This window comes from Rhododendron vialii, chromosome 7a, assembly GCF_030253575.1.
Source record: "Rhododendron vialii isolate Sample 1 chromosome 7a, ASM3025357v1".
Classification (NCBI taxonomy): domain Eukaryota; kingdom Viridiplantae; phylum Streptophyta; class Magnoliopsida; order Ericales; family Ericaceae; genus Rhododendron; species Rhododendron vialii.
This window is the reverse complement of record NC_080563.1, coordinates 37,770,388-37,791,556: the sequence shown is the minus strand read 5'-3', so window position 1 is coordinate 37,791,556 and position 21,169 is coordinate 37,770,388. Positions and strand designations below refer to the sequence as shown.

Sequence of the window (21,169 nt, the reverse complement as noted above, 5' to 3'; positions counted from 1 at the left end):
TACAACGAGAAACTAAGTAAAAAATAATAAAAATTTACTATCTTCATAAAAAAATTATGATTAAACTTCAGTAAAAGCTGTTTGGCAATGGGTTGTCATCATCGTGGTCGTCGTTTCTCATCTGGGTGTTTCTTTCGGAGCTTAAATTATTCATCGAGCGGGCATAGTAGTTGGTGGGAATTGAATTTATGAGCCCTAGACCAATGTTTTTCGAATTGGGCATTCGAGGTTTTTTTTATTCCTCAGAGGATTTGGAATTCCTTTTTACCAAATGGAATTATGAATCGGGGTGTGTGTGGGAGTGGAGGTGCGATGGGGAGAAAAAGGTTCCAGTTTGATGGACAAGTTGCAGATTCAAAGGTGCTCGAATTCGTTTAGGATGAGTTCTTCGTAATTTAGTAGTAGTTCTGTATTTTTTTCCGTAGTACTTGCGTGTAATTTTTTGTTTTTGTTTAGCTCGTTTTGAATAGGGTAATGAGAAAAGGATACAAAATGTTTATTGAAGCGGCCGGGATGGTTGAGCTTCGTAGAGCCGGTCAACTATTGCTGGAGTCGCTGAGCTGGCCGACGGTTAGTGAGCTTTCTTTGTTGGAGTTGTCAGAGCTTTGTGTTATCTTTCTTCGTCGGAGCTTTGTGTTTTCCGTTGAAGCTTTGTGTTGCCGGAGCTTTGATCTCTCTCTCTCCAAATGAGATTTGCTCCCCTCTCTTATTTACATTTATGCCATTGGATATTTTAAAATAATAATTTTGGGTAAGAATTGTGTTTTGGCATCAGAGATGCTATTACCCAAAATTCGGTTTTTAACCAAAATTTGAGTATTTGACTCAAAAAAATTTTTTTTTTTTGCAAGAGTGGGGCGGGGGGAACTCCACGCTGAAAACCTTGAGCTGTTGAGTGACCTCCAAGGATGGGATCAGGGGGATCTAGTGGCGGCGACCGCCACGACAAGAATTTTAGAAAATACAATTATTATATGTTACAAAAAAATTATGTCCAACTTATATAGTCTCGCCACCACTAGATTTTTTTAGTATATATTTTGTCACTGTTAGAATAAAATCCTGGTTCTGTCCCTGGTAACCTCCCTTGCCAACACTCTAATGTCATCACAACAAACTCATACAACCGCAACACCTCTGAACCCTATCATAACAAGTCCAAGGATACACACATTACCACCATTACTTCCGGCGGTCACGTCTGCCTCCATCCATTGTGGCAAGCTTCCCCAAGCCTTTTTTCAATGCGGTGACCAGTTTTCATTGATTGCTTATCATTGAGTTGGCTTATGTGGTGCTAGGCAATCTCGTCTGGCGTGGAAGGTTGTATACGGTGGCGGCGGCTAGGGGTGTAGGTTTAGGACAGTTGGTGGGAATGCTGCGGTAAGCACTATATGGTAGTGTTAGAGATAATGTGCATGTAAAGCAATGGTTGAAGGGTAAAAAATGATACTATTAGACTTTTCTATTTACAGAGTTGAATTAATTTCTGATCTTTATACTTTAAGGGCCTGTTTGGACGGGGGTTACCGAAGGGGTATTAGTAATATCCCCTCCTAAGACCGTGGGCCCATGGTTAAGCCATGGTTTGGGAACAAATTTTGCCGGTGGTATTAGCTAAGTCTCGGATTCTCTTGTACCCCCTATACCCCCAGCGGAAGGATTATTTATGCGAAGGTTCTGGGGTGTTATTACATAATACTCCCCTCTCTTCCATTTCAACTACAAAACAACATTATCCCCCCATTTTATCCCTTATCTAAACCAAGTAGGAGTACTATTTAATCCCCCTGTCACATCAATGTGGGTCCACTCTTCTTACATAATACCTCCTACTATCTTATCCCCCCTTCATAATTCATACTCTTAATCCTTATCCCGCATCTAAACGGACCCTAAGGGGATTAAGTGTCTGGATTTGAACTTTAAGGGGAAACTCCTAAAAAGGTAATATAGTTGAGGGGGTTTAGTACAATTTTTCCCTTTTTAAATATATATACGCTTGTTTCTTTTTAACTGGCTCCAACAAATTAATTTGACAGGAATGCAGATCAACAAACTCTAGGAAAATCTAAACCTCATAATTAAGAAATTACATACTTGGTGAGGGTTTGTTAAAGGTTGGAGATGCTATTACTCTCTATTTTTTGGCCACCAACTCCACGTTGAAAATCTTGAGCCGTTGAGTGACCTCCCTTGCCAACACTCTATTGTCATCACAACAAACTCACCTCCGAACCCCATCATAACAGGTTCAAGGATAACACATTACCACCATTACTTCCAGTGGTCACGTTTGCCTCCGTCCATTGTGGCAAGCTTCCCCAAGCTTTTTTTCAGTGCGGTGACCAGTTTCCACTGATTGCTTATCATTGAGTTGGCTTATGTGGTGCTAGGCAATCTCGTCCGACGTGGAAGATTGTATGCGATGGTGGTGGCTAGGGGTGTAGGTTTACAATTGGTAGGAATGCAGCGGTAAGCACTATACGGTAGTGTTAGAGATAATGTGCATGTAAAGCAATGGTTGAAGGGTAAAAATGATACTATTAGACTTTTCTATTTACAGAGTTGAATTAATTTTTGATTTTTATACTTTAAGGGCCTGTTTGAATGGGGGTTATCGAAGGGGTATTAGTAATATCCTCTCCTAGGACCGTGGGCCCATGGTTTGGGAACACATTTTGCCGGCGTTATTAGCTAAGCTCTGAATTCTTTTGTACCTCCTATACCCCCAGCAGAGGATTATTTACGTGGAGGTTCTGGGGTGTTATTATATAATACCCTCGGATAATACCCCTCTTCTTCCATTTCAACTACAAAATAATCTTATTTCCCTATTTTATCCCTCATCCATACCAAGTAGGAGCACTATTTAATCTCTCTGTCGCATCAATGTGGGCCTACCCTTCTTACATAATATCCCCTACTATCGTATCCCCCATTCATAACTAATACTCTCAATCCTTATTCTACATCTAAACGGACCCTGAGGGGATTAAGTGTCTGAATTTGAACTTTAAGGGGCAACTCCTAAAAAGGTATAGTTGAGGGGGTTTAGTACAATTTTGCCCTTTTTAAATATATATGCTTGTTCCTTTTTAACTGGCTCCAACAAATTAATTTAACAGAAATGCAGATCAACAAACTCTGGGGAAATCTAAACCTCGTAATTAAGAAATTACATACTTGGTGAGGGTTTGTTCAGAAGAATTGGTTTGTTAATCTCTAGTTTACCATATCCCAGTTAACTTGTTTAAATTTTTTTTTTTGGGACCAAAAAAAAGTTAACTTATCTTCCAGTTTTTTTTTAACGGAGAAACAGCCCTACGATCAAGTCACTCAATGGACCTGACTGCGCAACCCAAACTTCCGGGAGAGCTAGCGCGGCCACATTAGTCACTGCCCTCCACTTACTGCAAGAAAATCACACTGTGAAAAATCGAACTCCAAACCTTAAAAATCGAACCCCAAATTTTGAAAAATACTCCCAAAACCTGAGCATCCACCCGAACACCCCGAACCGCTGAGCATGTGTCTTATACTCCAGTTAGTTGTTAGTTACTACGGAGTATCTAACTTGATTTTTATACACAGAGTTGGATCGACAAATCACACGCAGGTACTCTCTCTCTCTCTCTCTCTCTCTCTCTCTCTCTCTCTCTCTCTCTCTCTCTCTCTCTCTCTCTCCATATATACTATTATAAAAAATGCTCTATATATGTGACCGGGTTTGCCACCATTTTACCTCAATATTGCATGCATGGCCGCAAGTTATGACTCATCTGGCTAATTTTTTATTTTTTTTTGATCCGCCATCTGGCTAATTAAGTCGCATAATTGTTACGATCGAAACATAATACCCAGTGGCGGCCCTAATGTTTTGGGGGCACAAGACGAACTGGAAAAATGAAACTTTTATGCATTTCACGAACATAGTGATAAAAAGATTAGTCCACTTAAGAAAATAAAACTATTAGTATTCTCAAATAGATAAAATTTAAAAAATGTGCATCGATACAATTTTTGATCTCTACTTGCTTTTTTAAACTGTGCGTCAATACAAAGTTTGAGAGCCCGTTCCAGAAACCTTCTTATTTTATAAGTACTTATTTTGGTGCTTTATTCTACAAAACCCAAATAAGCAGTTTATTTTCACATTTTCAAACTTAAAAATAATGTAAATGAAAAACAAATTTTCAATTTTTTTTTGCACCGTATTAAAGATCACAATGAGATCTATCAAACAAGATCCATAGTGATAGGAAAATTATTTGCGTAAGCACATGATTTTTGAGCTTAAAATTACCTTTTTAAAAAATAAGTACTTATTCACCATTTTGTGGAACACACCTTATTATTAAACAAAAAATAAGTTCTTATTTCGATTCTGGAACGGGCTGAGCCTCTTTTTTCTGTATAGATATAGATATGCTTGTATCCTTTGTTACCTGGTTCCAACCAATGAAACATTGTACAGAAACAAGCATTAAGTAGTTCAGGCAGGGGTGGAGGTATGTTGGCCCCGTGACCCGGCACTCCCTGATTCCAGAATTTTAAATTTTTTTGAAAAATAGTAGGGATAGCAAGTGGAGAGAGATAGAGAGAAAAATAGTGGAAGTAGGAGGAATCTAGGAGGAATTTAGGGGGAATTTTTTGAAAAATTCTTTTTGAGAAGAGAAGAGAACAAGGTTGGCCAAGCATTAGGTTCAGGCAGGGGCGGAGCTATGTTGGGCCTGGGGGCTCCGAAGCTCCCCGATCCCTGAATTTAAAATTTTTTATTCTGTATAGACCTAATTTTGAATATTATTAATAATTATTCGTGTTCTACTTATAATCTTAATAATTTCGATTTGATTTGATTTGATAAAAAATCAGTTATTTTACATTCTTATTTCTTTTATAAACAAAAAATAAGCACGTGACTGTTGAAGTATTTGAAAGAAAAAAATAAAACGATTGGTATATCTTTAATGCATTAGCCTAGAATCATTTCAATGTACAAATATAATATATTGGAAAGTAAAAACTTTATGATCTACTATAAGTATACATTCCAATAAAAAATACTCGATCCATCCGTTCCCATTCTTTAGTCTCTTTTGGGAGTCCGTGACACTTTTCAATTAATTATATCTTGCAATCTATAATTTTTTAGGTGATTTTGAAAACATTGTTTAAAAGAGTTCATTGAGATCTACTCAAACAAGATCCATATTGTATATAAATAGTATTACCAATTAAAAGTTATAATTAGTTTTTTATCCAATTGGGATAGGACGAGGGACAAGAATAGAAACGGAAGGAATATATGCTTATTCAAAATCCCGACTCTGTCACCGAGTTCAGAGAAAAATAACCATTAGCCAACCCTTTTATCAGTTTTATGGAATCGGAAATACCCATGTTTTGTTTTCCTTTTTAAGTAATAAAGTAACGTAGATCAACAAACTCCGGGGAATCTAAGCCATGTACTACTAATATACTAGTACATTAGTCAGGACTTCGTTCAAATAATTGGTTTGTGGGTCTTTAGTTAGCATATCCCTGGTAGTTACGTAATTTCTAACTTGACTTTTATACACCAACTCTCTCTCTCTCTCTCTCTCTCTAACTTGACTTTTATACACCAACTCTCTCTCTCTCTCTCTCTCTCTCTCTCTCTCTCTCTCTCTCTCTCTCTCTCTCTCTCTCGCCATTATTGTTATGAGAACCGCTCAACATATGCGACCATCTTTATCACCATTTTATCTCATTGTATGCATGGCAAGAAATGAATCATCTCGATGTTCAACAGTTCAAGTGCACAATTTTACGACGAAACATAATACTCAATGTCGGCGATCAGGTGTTTTTGGGGCTCAAGACGAACATAAGAGATGAAGTTTTTGTGTATTTCACTAACAAAATGATAAAAATATAAGTCAACTTACAAAAAAAACTACTCCCTCCGTCCCTTTTTTTGTGTCCAGTATTTCATTTTGGGCTGTCCCTTAATAAGTGTCCATTTTGTAAAGTTAGGGGGGTAAAAGTTGGTGTATTGTCTATTTTGTCCCTAAAAGTAGATTTTATTTTGAAAAGTTAGTGAGTAAAAGTGTAATGATGATGGGTAAGTAGGGAAAATTGAGGAAAAAGTTGATGTGAAAGGTGTAATGATGATGTCTTTTTAATAAGTTAGAGTTACGAAGCAGGACATTTAAAAAAGGACGGAGGGTGTATTAGTATTGATCACTATTCAACAAAGATAAAACTTCAGAACTATGCATCAAAGTTTGATCTCTTCTTGCATTTTAAACGGCAAAAATACTAATTATTAATTCACGGGCTCCTTTTATTTATTTATTATCTTATGTGTTTAATCGGCGGAAGTGAGTTGTTGTTAAATTAACACAATGAATGAGAAATTGTACTCCTGATCACCTTTCTCCTCCTAGCATTTAAGTGCAACTTGTGCTACATTGGGCCAAAGGCCACTTGGCTATTTGATGGGCTCATTTTGAACGAATGTTTTAATTGTTTAGACCTCTATATAACAAACTTTTGGGAGTCCAAAACGAAAGCCTTGCTCGCCTTTGCTCAAGGTTGGTTTTGGTGTGGAGCCCCACTTCGGTACTTCAAGGAAATTATATATGGTATGTCGGGTAGCGCTGATCAGCTATTGTTAACTTGAGATTAACTTACCACGTGGTTAGGCTAATAATTTAGCAGGTCAGTTGGCGCAGATCATTACAGCATCCCGACTAAGTTGTATAGAACGGTAATAAACAAAATACTCCACCCACAAACCTTAAATTCGCTCAACCACCTTGAAATGAATTCACCAATGTGCAAATTCTTAAGAACAAACACACACCCACCTTTTCCCACCTATTTTAAATGGGTCAAGGTCTTTCTTTATTACTAGTAATAAAATAATTTATTTTCCTTCATTTGAGTCCTATATAAATATGTTTGTCTAAATGATCATTTCCTGCATTGTGGGAAGAGTTACGTACGGAGTTCGTTTTCAAGTCATAGATTTGCTTAATTTGGTCATAGATTTGCTTTGCAAAACAATGATATTGGTAATCAATTAATACTCTCTGTTAGTCTCAACCAGATTTAATTTATTTCCAAGTTCATGTAACTAATTATTTGTTTTTTTTTTTTCTTTTCTTTTCTATCGTTTAACAATTTATGCTCCAGAAAACAGAGATGAAGGTCGACATTCACTGCCAAAAGTGCATTACTACGGTATTCATGTCTGCTACTAAGCTAATAGGTACGAACTGAGTTAATCTTGACCTATTCCCAACCAACTCAAGTCCCGTACCCAATTGTACTTGTACATCTATTTCCGTACAATGTCGACAAAAGATTGCACAAAAGGCTCTTGTTCCTGTGCAATTTCATCCACGGGGGACACAAGTCTTTTGTTCAGTCGATGGCTGAATATGCACCGGAAACAGAGATGCAAGCACAATTCCGGTACAGAAGATTTGAGTTCATTCCAAAAGGGGAAATGATTTTTCACAATCTCCCTATTTGGTAAATGGACCACAAATTTTATTTTCTATCGTCGTTTGAAATTGTGTTAGTATTATTTTAGATGTTGAAAGGTAAATTTGGAGTTTTCTAACAAGGAAGTGTGAAAATTATTTCCCACGGTAATATTATATTAAGTATTTATAATTTCTGAAAGCTATAATTATTGCTTTCATTGTCAAGAACATGTGATTAATTTTGAATTCATTTCTCAAGCACGTGAGATTTTCAACTTCAATTTGCTCAAACTCAAGATTTCTTAAAGTTGTCTTTTTTGAAACAATGTTTTCAGTTTGAAGCAATGTTTTAAAAACATGACCATAACGAGATTCGAAATAGGTTAATTCAGATTTTTACCGTAAAAACACAACTTCGATGAGTCCTCTTATGTATTAGCATCAGTGACACGGATATGTATCAGACAATATCGCCAATGCATATATAAGCAAAAATCAGTGAGAAGGTCCAAAAATCTCATTGCGGAACGAAGTTTATTGAAGTTGTGTTTTGATATTTGAGTTGCAATGGAGTCGGGCTTCCGAACCCAACTTCACGAATTCACGTGTATGGGAAAATAAAACCCTTTAACCCCTGGATAAGTGTCCCATAACAAATACAAGAAAACTCAATTTCATATTAATTTTTGAATTTGATAACCATGCACAAATGCTATTAAAAGTGGATTTTGATCATCGAACAGGAATTGATGAGATATCTGTGGACAGTGAGAAGGGTATTGTGACTGTAATTGGAGAGGTTGATCCAAGGAGAGTCGCAGATCAGATCAGCAAGACTGGAAAGATAGTAAATATCATCAGTGTTGGTCCACCAAAGAAACCAGAGCCTAAAACAGAAAAGAAGTGTCCAGAAGTAATTTTTCCATGGTCCTGGTGCCCGCCCCCTTGCCCGCCCCCTTGTCCGCCCCCTTGCCCGCCCCCTTGTCCGCCCCGTTGTTAATTCCTCGAAGGCACTTGTTTGTGTAGGCGACGCTCATGTTTGTTGATGGTTGATTTAACTCCGTCGTTCTATTTGATTGAGAGAGAGAGAGAGAGTGAGTGAGTGAGTGTGTTTGTGTTATTTGTTCGTCGATTATGAAATGCTAAGGCTTTGTTTGGGGAGACTTTTAGTGTGGGATGATTTGATATGAGTTTGTTGAACTACTTAAAGAATATGTCACCTGCTCTCGTCTTTTGAGTTATTAAAAAAAGGAGCTCGTATTTTAGTTTTACCAACAAAGTGAAACTAATTCTTACAATAGCGTTGTGTTGTATTGTATTCAGTGACATGAAGAGATTCAAAAGTGTAACACTTACAGGAAAAAATTATTCAATGCACTTGTGCACTATTACGTGATGCCCCAAGACCTCCTTCCACTGCTAATTTTGGTGTGGGACCCAAAACAAGTGTGTAGGCCACATTCTCATTTTGGTGTGGACCCAAAACAAATGTGCATGCCACATTCAATGTGTGGTTGAAAATGGTCTGGGCACCTCATGGCGGTGCCCCAAGTACTTTGAATAATTTTTTCCGAAGCATTATAAATTACAAGAAGGTACACTTATAGATTACAAAACGGTACAGTGACAATGCATGCCCGAAGTACATTGAATAATTTTTTTTGAAATATTATAAATTACAAGATGGTAGATCTCTAAATGGACTCACATTGGATACTAGATGAGCAACCACAGTGGTACTGAATAGCAGATCTGAAACGCATGATTTTTACTAACTATATACTCCTATGCTAAAGAGTTCAGGATTTTTACATACTCGATCTGTGGGTATCCAAGTTAGACAACAAACTTAGATTGTTCAAAATCCAAAGCCCATGCAAAAGATGCTGAAGAAATCTAATTACACAGGAGGACGAAAGACATGATTTAATTTGGTGCCTATGTGAACCAAGTTGAAGAACACATATATACAACGGATTTCTCATTTGAACCGAATTGATGGCATGTTTTTTTTTTTTTTTTTTTTGAAGGGGTTTGAAATTTTGGCAAGCGGTGATGTGATGAGGACGGATGGAGAAGCGACGACGTTTCGGAGGAGTTGGAGACACTTGCCATGGTGGTACGTGGCCGCAAGGTTTAGCCTGTACAAATCCTTTACGTGAACAAAATTTCTTAAAATTTTACGCGTGGAGTAAAAATTCCCAAAATTTTAAATTATCAATCATTTTTGTAAGTTGCATGGATAATACATTCAATCTATAGGTGTAAAATATATATTTGGTTATCAATATAAAAATACACGTAATTCTGGCCCCATTAAAATAAACATAAATCCTACATCCGTCATTGGCCGCAAGGTTGGACCACGAGACCGCAAGGTTCCATCGTGTGGCCACAAAGTTTAGATATGTGGTCAGAAGACTGGTTCTTCACATTGCACGGTTTTCGATGAAACGTCATTTTTTTCAACTCTATATGCATCTTATCCCATTCGTCTTGTAGACTTCTTTCTAGAGCTTGTGCCTCTTTTCAATTATTTATACCCCATCTTTTAATTCATAATGTATTATGTAATTTTATTATAAAATTAATCGAAATTTATCAAATAAGATTTATATTAGTTATAAAATTTATTACTAATTTAAAAATATAACTAATATTTTATTCCATTATAATAAAACGAGACAGTATAAATGGAGACGGGAGTAATACACGGGAAGGGTTTGGGTAGATGGGATCTTCTGTTTTTTTTTTTTTTTTCCTTTCAAATCAAGTAACGGAAAATTGTTTCTTCTTCGTCTTCCCTCCCAGCCCCCCGCCCCCCCTTCCTTTTTCCATAGGTTCCAAACGCGGTGGATGGCGGCGGTTTTGGATTTCCGGCGAGGGGAGTTGGTGCACTGGGTGGTGCTCCTCCTTGTTTTCTTCTCACAGAATGGTAAAACTCTCTCTCTCTCTCTCTCTCTCTTTACCGTCGAAAAGACACATAAAGGTCTCCCTCTCTGTGTCTACGTATATATACACCTGTGCTTGTCTCTCATTATTATACGCGTGTCCAATAACTGTCCATGCATGTAGTATATACCAAAATTAGCTTCGAATTTGGGTTTCTCACATGTGTCTCCCTTATGTGCCCAGGGCCAGGGTTTCCTCTTTGATCGGTTGATCCTCTCGCTCTCTCTCTCTCTCTGAGATGTTAATTTCAAGGGGAATTTCTCGCATTACGAGATCAGCGGGCTTGAACCCTAGTCACCGGGTCTTCTCATCTCGAAGCAGCAAGCATCACCAACTGGTCCCATCTGTTCTATTTACGCTCTCCGCTAGACTCTACTGATAAGGTTACAGTTGTACAAGTCTCTGTTACGATCATAATGTCCCTCATTGGCTAAGGGTTTGTATAGAACTCACCCTTGACCAAGGGGAGGGTGCTCAATAGGGCCGGCTCTGAGATTTTGGGGACCTAAGACAGACGTAGACAATGAGGCCCTTAATAAAATTTATGACAACAAAATAACAAGTAGTTAAATGATTTTTTCAAAGCCAAATGCATGTATTCGACAAGGAAAAAACCCATACAAATACTAATTTCTTATCCTGTTTGCTCTTCTTTGATCTCTAATTCATCTTTTTCCATTTTATTGTGTGTTCAGGAGATTAGAGCTGTTAATGGTAGAATGTGCATAAAACTTATATAGGAATCCACCACATGGGATCATTTTCCAAGGGGCTCTACATGAAGACAGCGGCCTGTAATCTGCATTTTCTTTTTCCTTTTTTGTTTCCTTTGATTGAGCAAGTCAGGTTGGGCCCAACCATTGGGCCTGTGTCTCTTAAGTGTAAAATAAGTGGTTTGGGTATTAAAATGGGCCTCTAGTGTTGCTATACCCAAAAAAATTGGACATATATAATGGGTACCCAAAATAATAGGAGGCCTTAGTTTTTACACATTCTTGGGGGCTTAAGGCACCGGCCCGGCCCTGGTGCCCAAGACATGGCCAAGCCCCTTAGCGATGTGGGACATTAGGATAGTAAAAACCCGCTTACAAGAGGAGGGTGCCAAGAGCTTATATGCGCATGGCAAAACCCATATTTAGCCGATGTGAGACATTAGGATCGTAACAGTCTCACACTTTTTGCTTTTATACGTTAATACGTCCAATTGAGATTAATCTCTAACGGAAGTTGATTAGTGAAAGTCGAGGAGACGAAAGCAGTTTTTTTTGTCCTCCTTGACAGTTTTTTTAGGCAGTTAAAATGGGTAATTTACGCGAGGGGGCGGGGGGGGGGGGGGGGTGGGGGTGGTGGGGGGTTTGGGGGCGGGAATGCAAGCCAGCAGGGGCGAAGGTGTATGGGTGGGGGTGGCAAGTGGTGGCCAGGAGAAAAAAATAATTTTACACTAAAGGCAGTCGATTTGGTATGACTTGATTTTTCACTTATATAATGAAAAAGTAGCAATGAAAGAAATAAACTTGGTTTGGATCTTAAAAATAATATTTCAATGAAAAGACATTGTGAAGAGTCGCCAGGCTTATTAGATCCTTATTTATTGTATGGACATGGCTGACTATGTCGATGAGCATCGTAGAATCGATGGTTTTGGAGCTTCCATAGAGGAGCCCCTATGTGGAGGTCTTATGCTTGAACAGGAGGAGTTGTTATTCCGGAGGAGCTGTGTGCCTCGCCATGGAGGTATTGGTACCACTTGGCGACACTCTTCCGGATACCCACATTCTTTTTATCCCTTCCCTTTCTTTCTTTTCAGGATCAATTGGACCCATTTTTGCTTGTTGAAGATGAACCATCTATCCTTCCAAATAGGTTGCGCGCAATGGTAGTTGCCGAGGTACCTATTTCTCGCTTCTTTTGTTTCGGGATAATATATCAATGAAAAGAATGGAGATGTAACCTTTTTGGTAATCCTTGGGTTTAATGCATTGCAGGTCCCAAAGCTTGCCTTAGCTGCCGAGCACTTCTTCAAAATGGGGGTGGAAGGAAAGCGATTTCGACCAACGGGAAGATTGATGGATACTTTTCAGCAGTATCTGCTGTGTCCAAAATCGAGAATTTCTTAAATAATTGATAGATACTTTCAGCCGTGTCTCATACTTGTCCCGCCTTATGGGGGCTTTTGGCTTCATTGCCACCCACATACATCATAGATCTTTGGGTGGCTTTGGTAGCCTGTCCTTTCTTTGGGGGCAACAAGGAATGTTGCAGCCATAAGGTTAATAAGACCTTTATGTGGCAATGATATAGTCGTCAGTTAACTGTCCATGAAGTTGATAGTATCATTTTCATGTCTAAACTAATAGGTTCACTTAGTTTTCTTGAAGTGCAACTTCCAAGTTCTTTGCTTTCAATAATTCCTCTTATCTGTCAAAAAGATTGCCCAAACGATATTAAGCATGTATATCTTTGATTTGTTAAGACTTAAAGAGTCTTATTGCAAAGGTCCAGGGACCACACGTTTCCCTGGATCATGATAGCATACTTCTACGCTATCAACCATTTAGCAACTTGTAGATCCATCGGACTCATTTTACCGGTTAATAGATTCAGCCTGAAAGTTCTCGTTATTTTTTAATCAGAAGATATTTGTCTGAGACTGTCAGTACACTTTATGTACTCTGCTCTACCTGCCATGATCTCATAATTACTCTGTACTCTGTATTACAGACCTATTGTCTGCGCAGGTTTTATTATTGATGGGAACAGCTTTGAATGTACATATACCTGGGCCTCCTGATGATGTGGTGGTTGATGCTTTATCAGAAGAAATCCGTCTAAGATAACAGCGTATAGCTGAAATCACAGAAATGATCCATGTCAGTTCTTTTTCTTCTTCCTCCTTTTAGGATTTTCTTGTTTTCCCCGGCCTCTATATTCCTTCTTTTTGCTTTTTTTTTTTCCGTCCAAGTTTCTTCGTAAAATGAGAAAGAAGGGAAGAATAAGGAGAATAACCTAGGAATCTCACCAAGAGTTCCTGCAACATTACCTACTCTAGGGTTAAGCAACATCATGCACATATGTTTTCTAGTTTTCCTACTTCTGGCAGGGCAAAATGTACAATTTGTTTCCGAAGACCATTCTAGACATAATGTCGCCAATTTGTTTACTTACACACACAAAAAAAGGAGAGTGATAGATGGGCTAAGAATAGAAAACATATCTTATTAGAGATTCAACAATGCGATTTATGTGAACATTGTAGATATAGTAGACGGCCTATGTAGCAGACTAGCAGGGACAGTTTGTTGGAGGTCATGTACCAGTGTTATACACTTGTCGGACACTCTCTGGAAACTCTTTGGACAATTGTCCGACACTAAAATCAAAAGTGTCAGATTTTTTCTCAATGTTTCCCTTTGGACGCTTTTGGACACTTGCAAAACAAGTTGGGGGTGATAATCGAAATGGTAGATTCTAATTATAACTTAGGGAAGTTTTTTTTTTTTTTGGCGTGATAGATGATGTTTTATTTAGTGTACAGACACATGAATGATGAAACCTTTTTTGTTGAAATAATTTTGTGAATGATGTAATGATAAATATGATTTGAAGTATATATGGTGTTGACATATAGACAATAAGAGCCTTATTTTTTATCCATATAATAGTATATGTACATATTTATGGAAAGTTTAGCCCAACGTGTCTTGTCCTCCACTTTTCGTGAAATTTACGAATCGAATTGTTGGTGTTATGTCACGTGTCCATCTTGGTGCTACATGTTGAATTGTAGTGAAAGCTTCATATATGTGTCAGCTTCATATATGTGTCTTTAGCTTTTGGTATTTCTACTCCTAGGGCTAAGAATACAAAATTGGAGACTTGGACTTTTTTGATTACTGTGAACATTCTAGAGCTAATTGAAAACAAAAGACAAATATGATGGCCTACATGGAGGAAATCCGGATTTTTATTTTTTTTTGCTAATAAGGAAATCCAGAAATTACTAGGTGCTAATAACTCCTAAAGCTAAGCAAGCACGAGACAAATAACATGAGTTAATCAACTTCACAATTTGACTGAGAAAGTTCAGAGTTATTCCTTGCAAAACTTAAAAAATTTCTGCTTTGTTCTATGGTTTGCACAAGAATAAGTTTTGCAGAGCTTGAAAACTTCACATCAAGAGGCTGAATCCACCCTTCCTTCCCTTCTCTTATCTTTTCCTCTCATATCCAGAGTCCCAGACTATGAGAACCATCGTGCTTTCTTTTTTAGAGGATAATTGGTTATTTCCAACTCAGCTGTCTTTTTGATTGATTTGTCCCATTTTATTTTCCCTTTTGAGAGTTTTTTCAAGCTCATCAAAAAGTTGGTTTGAACAGATCTCTATTTAACGGTCTAAACAGCTGCCCTAAAAAATCCGTCCTCCTTTGTACCGACCGACTCCTGATGCCCCTTAAAGCTATTTTCCAGAAACAAAACCTACATTGTGACACAAGTTTGAGGTTCTAATGACTCCTACTTTGGTAGAGTTCTTTTTTACAATATGACTTTTAAGAAAGAATGACCTGATCCCTAGCCTATCAGAGGATAGACACTCCACTTTGAGTTGAACTCAAGATGTACGTTGATGCTTTGAAGCTAAGGTTTCCATTGCCTTCTTCATGATGATGCAGATACAAGACGTGGCATTGGTTCATTAAACTTTGTGATGGGGAATAAGGTATCTTTTTTTTTTCCCCTTTTATCTTCGGTATCTTGTTTTCGTTTTCTTCTTCTGCATCAGGAACTCTATTAGTTGAATCTGCGCTTCTGTTCCTGTTTGATTACTTAGTCCCATATTATCTGCTGATCCTCGTGTAAACTATGTAAAAGTTGTGCTTTTCTGTTTTTATTTTTGGGGCTGCTCTCTCTCTCTCTCCCTCTCTCTCCTTGTGTCCGCATGCATGCGCACGCGTGTTGGTGTATTTTTCTATTCTTGGTTGGTCTAGCAATGTGTTGATCTATTTGCTAAACTTGGAGTACTTGTCCGTAACTATGCTTTCTCTTTGGTTGATCAGGTTCTGCAATAAACAAGTAGAATAGTTTAAGTGCATCTTGTACTACTTCTTAGAGAGTTCATCACTTTTCTGGAAAAGCACAAGCTGTCGAAAATTGGTGACATAATTGGTTCTTTTTTCTTATTATGGGTTTTCTATTTCCCGTTTGCAGTTAGCTGTATTGGCTGGCGTCCAATCACTCGGATCCCCTCGGCGTTTCGACTGTCCAAGACCAAGGGCAGCCTTGATTTACCTGACTATTGTGATATGTGTAATTACATTCGTCTTTATACTGACAATTGCTAATTATTGCTCGTAAATTGTAATAGTGGAACTTTTCATTCACACTTTTCTAATAAGAAACTACTCTGGCTGGTTTTGGATTTTTGGACAAAAACCGAAGCCCAAACCAAGCAACGAGAGCCAGGTTGGTCTGGTTCGCAGGAGTTTGCCTTAGATAACTTGAGACGCACTGTTGGAACCGTTTTATAATAGCTTAAGTTTTCGATACAAGTGGTGATTAACATGACATCGGAGTTTATGAAAGGTCCTGAGGTTAAGTCTCTTTGTTGGCATTTGTTGTTTGTGTGGAATTGTGATACTGATAAGTCTAAACACTATTATCTTAGTATCATATCAATTGCGAATGTAAGTTCTAATTTGTTAATATCTTTGACTTTTTTTTCCCTGTCATGGTTATTGTTTTGTCATTAAGTTTTGACGCTTGATCTCATTGCTTTCAAAATGCGCCGTTGATGCATTAATGTTTTTGAACTCATTACAAAGATGTCTCGTATTGATGATCGGGCTTCCAACCTTCTATGTCATGACTCAAGCAGTGTTCTAAAAAAAGGAATTAATCAGCGGTTAATTGCCGATTAATCGCTGGCGGGGTCTATCCGATTAGGTCCGACTAACGATTAATTGCAGATTACTAATTAATATGCACCGATTAATTGCCAATTACTCCGTTTAATCGCTCGAAGGTGGCCGACCGCCCGACTAGCGCCTAGCGACTTTTAGAACATTGGACTCAGGATCAAGCCTCATTATCTTTCAGATTACCATGTGCGCACACTGGTAAATAGATCTCCTGTTGCATATAAGTTTGCATTTGGTCCTGTCCTACCCTTTAAGTACAGGGGGTTCTAGTTTCCATTTTCAGTACATGCTGCAATGGATGTGTCAAATGATTATACTTGCTTCCCTGTGTAATCTTTAGCCTACGGTGATAGCCTATATAGATAAAGAATACCTATGGGAATGTCGAACTATAACTGTAGCAAATTTTAAATCTTTTGCAGGGAATTGTAACAGCTCCTATATTGTTTGCCATGGAGTAGTTCCCGCAATTGCGAGCAGTTGTTAATCGGGGATTTGAAGACCCTGCAGATGTGGATCTTGTAAGTTCCTTGGTACAGTGTACACAAAACATAATATGCATGATCTATGTAGCAAGGAATGGACACGTCAAAGATACAACAAACTAAATGTACACAAGCAATGTTCTAGGCACTTGGCGGACCCCCAATGCCTAGATTTTAGGATCTAGGGAGTGATTAGGCATTTTTACAGTAAATCGGTAATTATTAGCCAATTAATCGGCTACCCTGGTAATAATCGGCTAGGAGGCAATTAGTTGGCGGGGTACATTTAATTTATTTCAAAATTATTTTGAGATAAAATGTGCAATAGGAAATGTACAAAGGTGTTATGTGCTATTTAAACAAAAAAAATATTTGAGATATTTTAATACATATCGAAGCTCTAAATTGACTAACAAATGAAATATATATTATGTGTAGCTTTTTAGTGTTTACTGTAGTCTTAATTCATTTCTTACTAGTATCACGTCATTTCTTACTCAAATTTTGGGGAAGTAAATATTTTTTTAGAAAATGAAAAACCGTCTAATGTCTAGTCGTCAACTAATCGCGTCCTAGTCACTAGGTGCCCTTCTTCCGCCTCACTAGCTCCTGTCGATTTTTATAACATTGTACGCAGGGCGGTTATGTGTTTATGTTTTAATTAACCACAGTAAATATGAACATGCTCGGTCATAGCAATTCCTAGTTTACTGTCTCCTTCCCTCTTATCCTGGCTTGAATTAACCACTTCTGTATTGGCGCTATTTTATATGTACAATGTGGTTTTCAAAAATTAACCTACTAGATTTTTTAACTAGTGGAATACCACATTCAATTTGAAATACAGGCTCTTGATTACCTCGGAAAGAGCCAGGGGATACAGAGAACGCGAGAGCTAGTGGCAAAGCACGCCACCCTTGCCGCCGCCATAGTTGATTCTCTTCCGGAGAGTGACGATGAGGATGTGCGAAGATCAAGGCGGGCCCTAGTGGATCTAACTCAAAGAGTCATTACCAGAACAAAGTACATCCCAAAGTGATTTCATTAATCGCAATTTTTGCTTCCCGTCATATATTTCCATCAGTTATACAGTCAGGGCGGAGTATTCCCTTGTTTGTTTTCCATATTTCATGAAGAGAAAATTGAGAATTTGTTGTTGTTATGTTACAGCTAGCAATGGAAAGTAAGATTTTTTTTTTTTGGGCAATCCAGTGATAGTGTTGGTGAATTACTGGTGTCATGTGACTCATGTTATAATACTTTCTAAACATCTCATATTCACATCTCCTAATTCTATATTTATGCTCCTTTTGGCATTCCCAATCTTACAATGTTCTATTTGCCTTGCTCCCGCTCTTCCTTCCGCTCCCGCACCCCTGCTTCGTGCAACTACTGTACAGTGTGAGTATCCAATAGAAAAGATGACGTCAAAATTATAAGGCTGAAATTGTAGAAGGTATTTTCTTCCGAGATTTAGTCCTTGAAATCGATGGTATGATAGAAATGATCATTTGCAGTAGTTTTAATGAATGAATGCTATCTAATTTAATTGTCCTCAATAAGCTAATGGTTGTCAGCTTATTGTGTTTGTACTAATCAAACTTTCTGGCTGTATGTTTTCAGCTCTTAATGTCAGCGAACTTATTTTTACTAACAATGACAGTTGCACGGATTTTTCCTGCCTGAAGGAAAAAAAGAGGAGCTAGTCTTGGCGAATACATTATTTTGCTCAGACAAGCTAGAAAAGAATAAAGCTGCCATCAAAATTTTCACGTCAAGTCATACCATTAATGTCTCAATAGGAAATTATTCCATCAGCATCGGAGCAGCCTAAGTGCAGACAAGTTTGGACAGCTCAGCTCTCATCTAAGGTATCTTCTTTATAGAGAAATGTAGAAAGTTTAGCAAAATATTGATCATGACAAGTTTCGTCACCTTCTGTCCAGTTAATTTATGTTCCATTTGACATTCTACTGTTCAAATTCTATGAGATGGAGAGTATGTATCAAGACGATCTCTGCTTATATGCATCCGCTGAAATTATGTCATAGAAAACTAAATGTGGATATTGAGAGGCTAACAAAACAGTATTTTAAGTTCAATGAGTTTCATTGGATGGACATTGGACCATAAGGAAGATGTCTTCCTCTGCATGATCTTTGATGAAAATGGAGAAGTCACACAAGATTGGCATTACAACTTGACCATTATTTTCAGACTCGTAACAAAAAGGCCACTTGAACTTTGATTTCACATTGACAAGAAAGGTCCTTATCTTCTCTAGAGGTCGACAATTTCTGTGAAGGAGCCATTATTGTACTTGTGGATTCAGCCTTTTTTCATTATTATCCGAGATGTTAATGTCAAACACCATGAAAGACGAACAAACTCAGGATAATGTGCAAACCTTGGACAAAAGAAGTCTTTTCATCATAGACAAACTCTGTTTGGCTTCTGGATGTATGTGCAGAGGAGCAACTTACTCGGACATATTCATCTTTTAGAGTAACCAAACCAAAAAAAATAGGTTCTTTGGAAAATACCTATTAATTTACACAAGTCCCCTAAACAAGAAGTTTTGGGATCATAGTTGTCTTCTTTCTAGCTGACGTCTTAATTTTATAGCCAATAAATGCTTTGTTTCGGCTACCTTTTTCAAATATGATCTTCTTGGAATAGCAAGTCTACCAACACAACAATGTGCACAACAATTTACACAAGAAGTGGATGTGGCTATGATTGGTGATTTGTAAGTGGTTATCTGCCCAGTTGCCAATCATGCAAGGCAACATCAGCATATTGTACAAATTATTGTACACATTGTTGTGTTAGTAAACTCTCTTCTTGCAAAGTTTTGTTTGTTCAAGATTCAGTGTTTGATGTGGTTTAGTCTAGCATACTTCCTAGATCCAAAATTGGGCCTAAATTAAGCTATTTGCGGCAATGCTCTATTCTTAGGTAGGGATTAGCTGAAATTAGCAGTTTCCTTAAGAATTCAAGGTTTTTGTTGTTTATTTTAATGATAGATATGGTTGTAAGCCTTATAAAGATAAGTGAATTTGCGGAGTTTTTTTCTCTATTTCAGGTGTTCTATAGTATGCTTATTCTTAAAATTTGACTATGTCTTACACGATTTCATGTCAATCTTGCGAGCAAAATCTGCTTCTGCAGTCTTCCTGTATCTTTTTGTAAGCAGAGGTTACATACTAGAATATCCTGTTAAAAGTTCATATAATGCTAGACACCTAGGAGTACATTTTGTTTATAAATGGACTGAAATGACTGTCCTTTGACTAATGGAACATACCATATGATTCTTATTTCCTTTCTTTGAGTTCTTATTATGCTAAGCACGTTCATTATCAGAAAATAGACTTGATATGACTGTCGCTTAACCAATTCAACATACCACATGAATCTTGTTTCTTTTTCTTTTTTGGTTTCCGTGAAGGAGACCTCCAATAATTGGTTTTATTTCGACAGGGTGAGGAAGAATTGATTGTTACATTTATCTAATCTTGATCGGATAAGTCAAACCTTGCTCCCAGTAGCAAATAGCAGTACACATTATTTCATCTCGTTGTGTTTGTTGTTTTTTCATTTTAAGTATTGGTATGTGTGGACTGCAAAAGAGGCTTCATAGAGTTGATCTCTTATTTGTTAACTCATGCATGACAAATCATCAAGGGGAGGCAAGAATGATGGGATTGGAAGGTCATTTGCAAATTTATTGGCTTAAGTTTCAGCTTTTTCTGGAAACTTCGTATTTTCTCTCTTTTTCAGGAAGTAAATGGAGTATTGAATTTAGGAGAGTTTTAGGGTACCCTAAGAAGTTTTGAGATTTTGTGGTGAAAGTTACGAACCATTGCGGTGTAGCTACTATGAGAAAAGAACTAGTGACAAGTATTTGTTGTGTCATGAACAATATGGTTTTTTGTCATAAGACTTTGTGGTGAGAAAGAGGCTTTGTGATGTATTTGGTTTCAGCTTCGATGGCACTAGTAGAAATTTGGGGGGGGTGTGTGTGTGTTGTTTTGTGGCGGGCGGGGAGGGTCAAGTCTTGCCTTTGTTTCTCCTCCAATGTTGCATTTCTTTCTTGAGTTGGTCATTTCATTTATTGGGAGGTTTCTTCTATTGGACATGTTCTTGGACTATCCTATCTGGTGGATTGTTCAGTTAGACGCAAGTTTCTCTATTTTGTTTTTACTCTCCTACATATTGGCGGAAAAAGGATGATGTTGCGGAAAATATCAATTGAATGCGATTCACATGCTCTTGCCTTCTGCAGAGATCCCAGCCAATTGAGCTAGTCCTAGTTGGTCTTGTTTGTGCTTCGAAG

The 21,169-nt window shown here is 37.8% G+C and overlaps 1 protein-coding gene and 1 long non-coding RNA gene across 2 annotated transcripts; both read left to right on the top strand.

Annotated features, from left to right (window-relative positions):
- Positions 1 to 6,983: 6,983 nt before the first annotated feature.
- LOC131332014 (heavy metal-associated isoprenylated plant protein 2-like) lies at positions 6,984 to 8,747 on the top strand. Its single transcript, XM_058366024.1, has 3 exons — positions 6,984 to 7,061; positions 7,183 to 7,258; positions 8,222 to 8,747. The coding sequence occupies exons 1-3, from the start codon at positions 7,053 to 7,055 to the stop codon at positions 8,476 to 8,478; spliced, it is 342 nt and encodes a 113-aa protein (XP_058222007.1). The 5' UTR covers positions 6,984 to 7,052; the 3' UTR covers positions 8,479 to 8,747.
- Positions 8,748 to 10,197: 1,450 nt separating this feature from the next.
- LOC131332013 (uncharacterized) lies at positions 10,198 to 20,003 on the top strand. The gene is made up of 9 exons (XR_009201573.1): positions 10,198 to 10,413; positions 10,614 to 10,813; positions 12,238 to 12,318; positions 12,416 to 13,300; positions 15,101 to 15,147; positions 15,636 to 15,734; positions 16,768 to 16,866; positions 17,678 to 18,286; positions 18,494 to 20,003. It is a non-coding gene; the product is annotated as an uncharacterized LOC131332013 (long non-coding RNA).
- Positions 20,004 to 21,169: the final 1,166 nt, after the last annotated feature.

Excerpts from the sequence above, each read along its gene's own strand:
- LOC131332014 (XM_058366024.1), top strand. Across the intron at positions 7,259-8,221 it reads GTCTGCTACTAAGCTAATAG|GAATTGATGAGATATCTGTG; the intron begins GTACGAACTGAG and ends ATCATCGAACAG.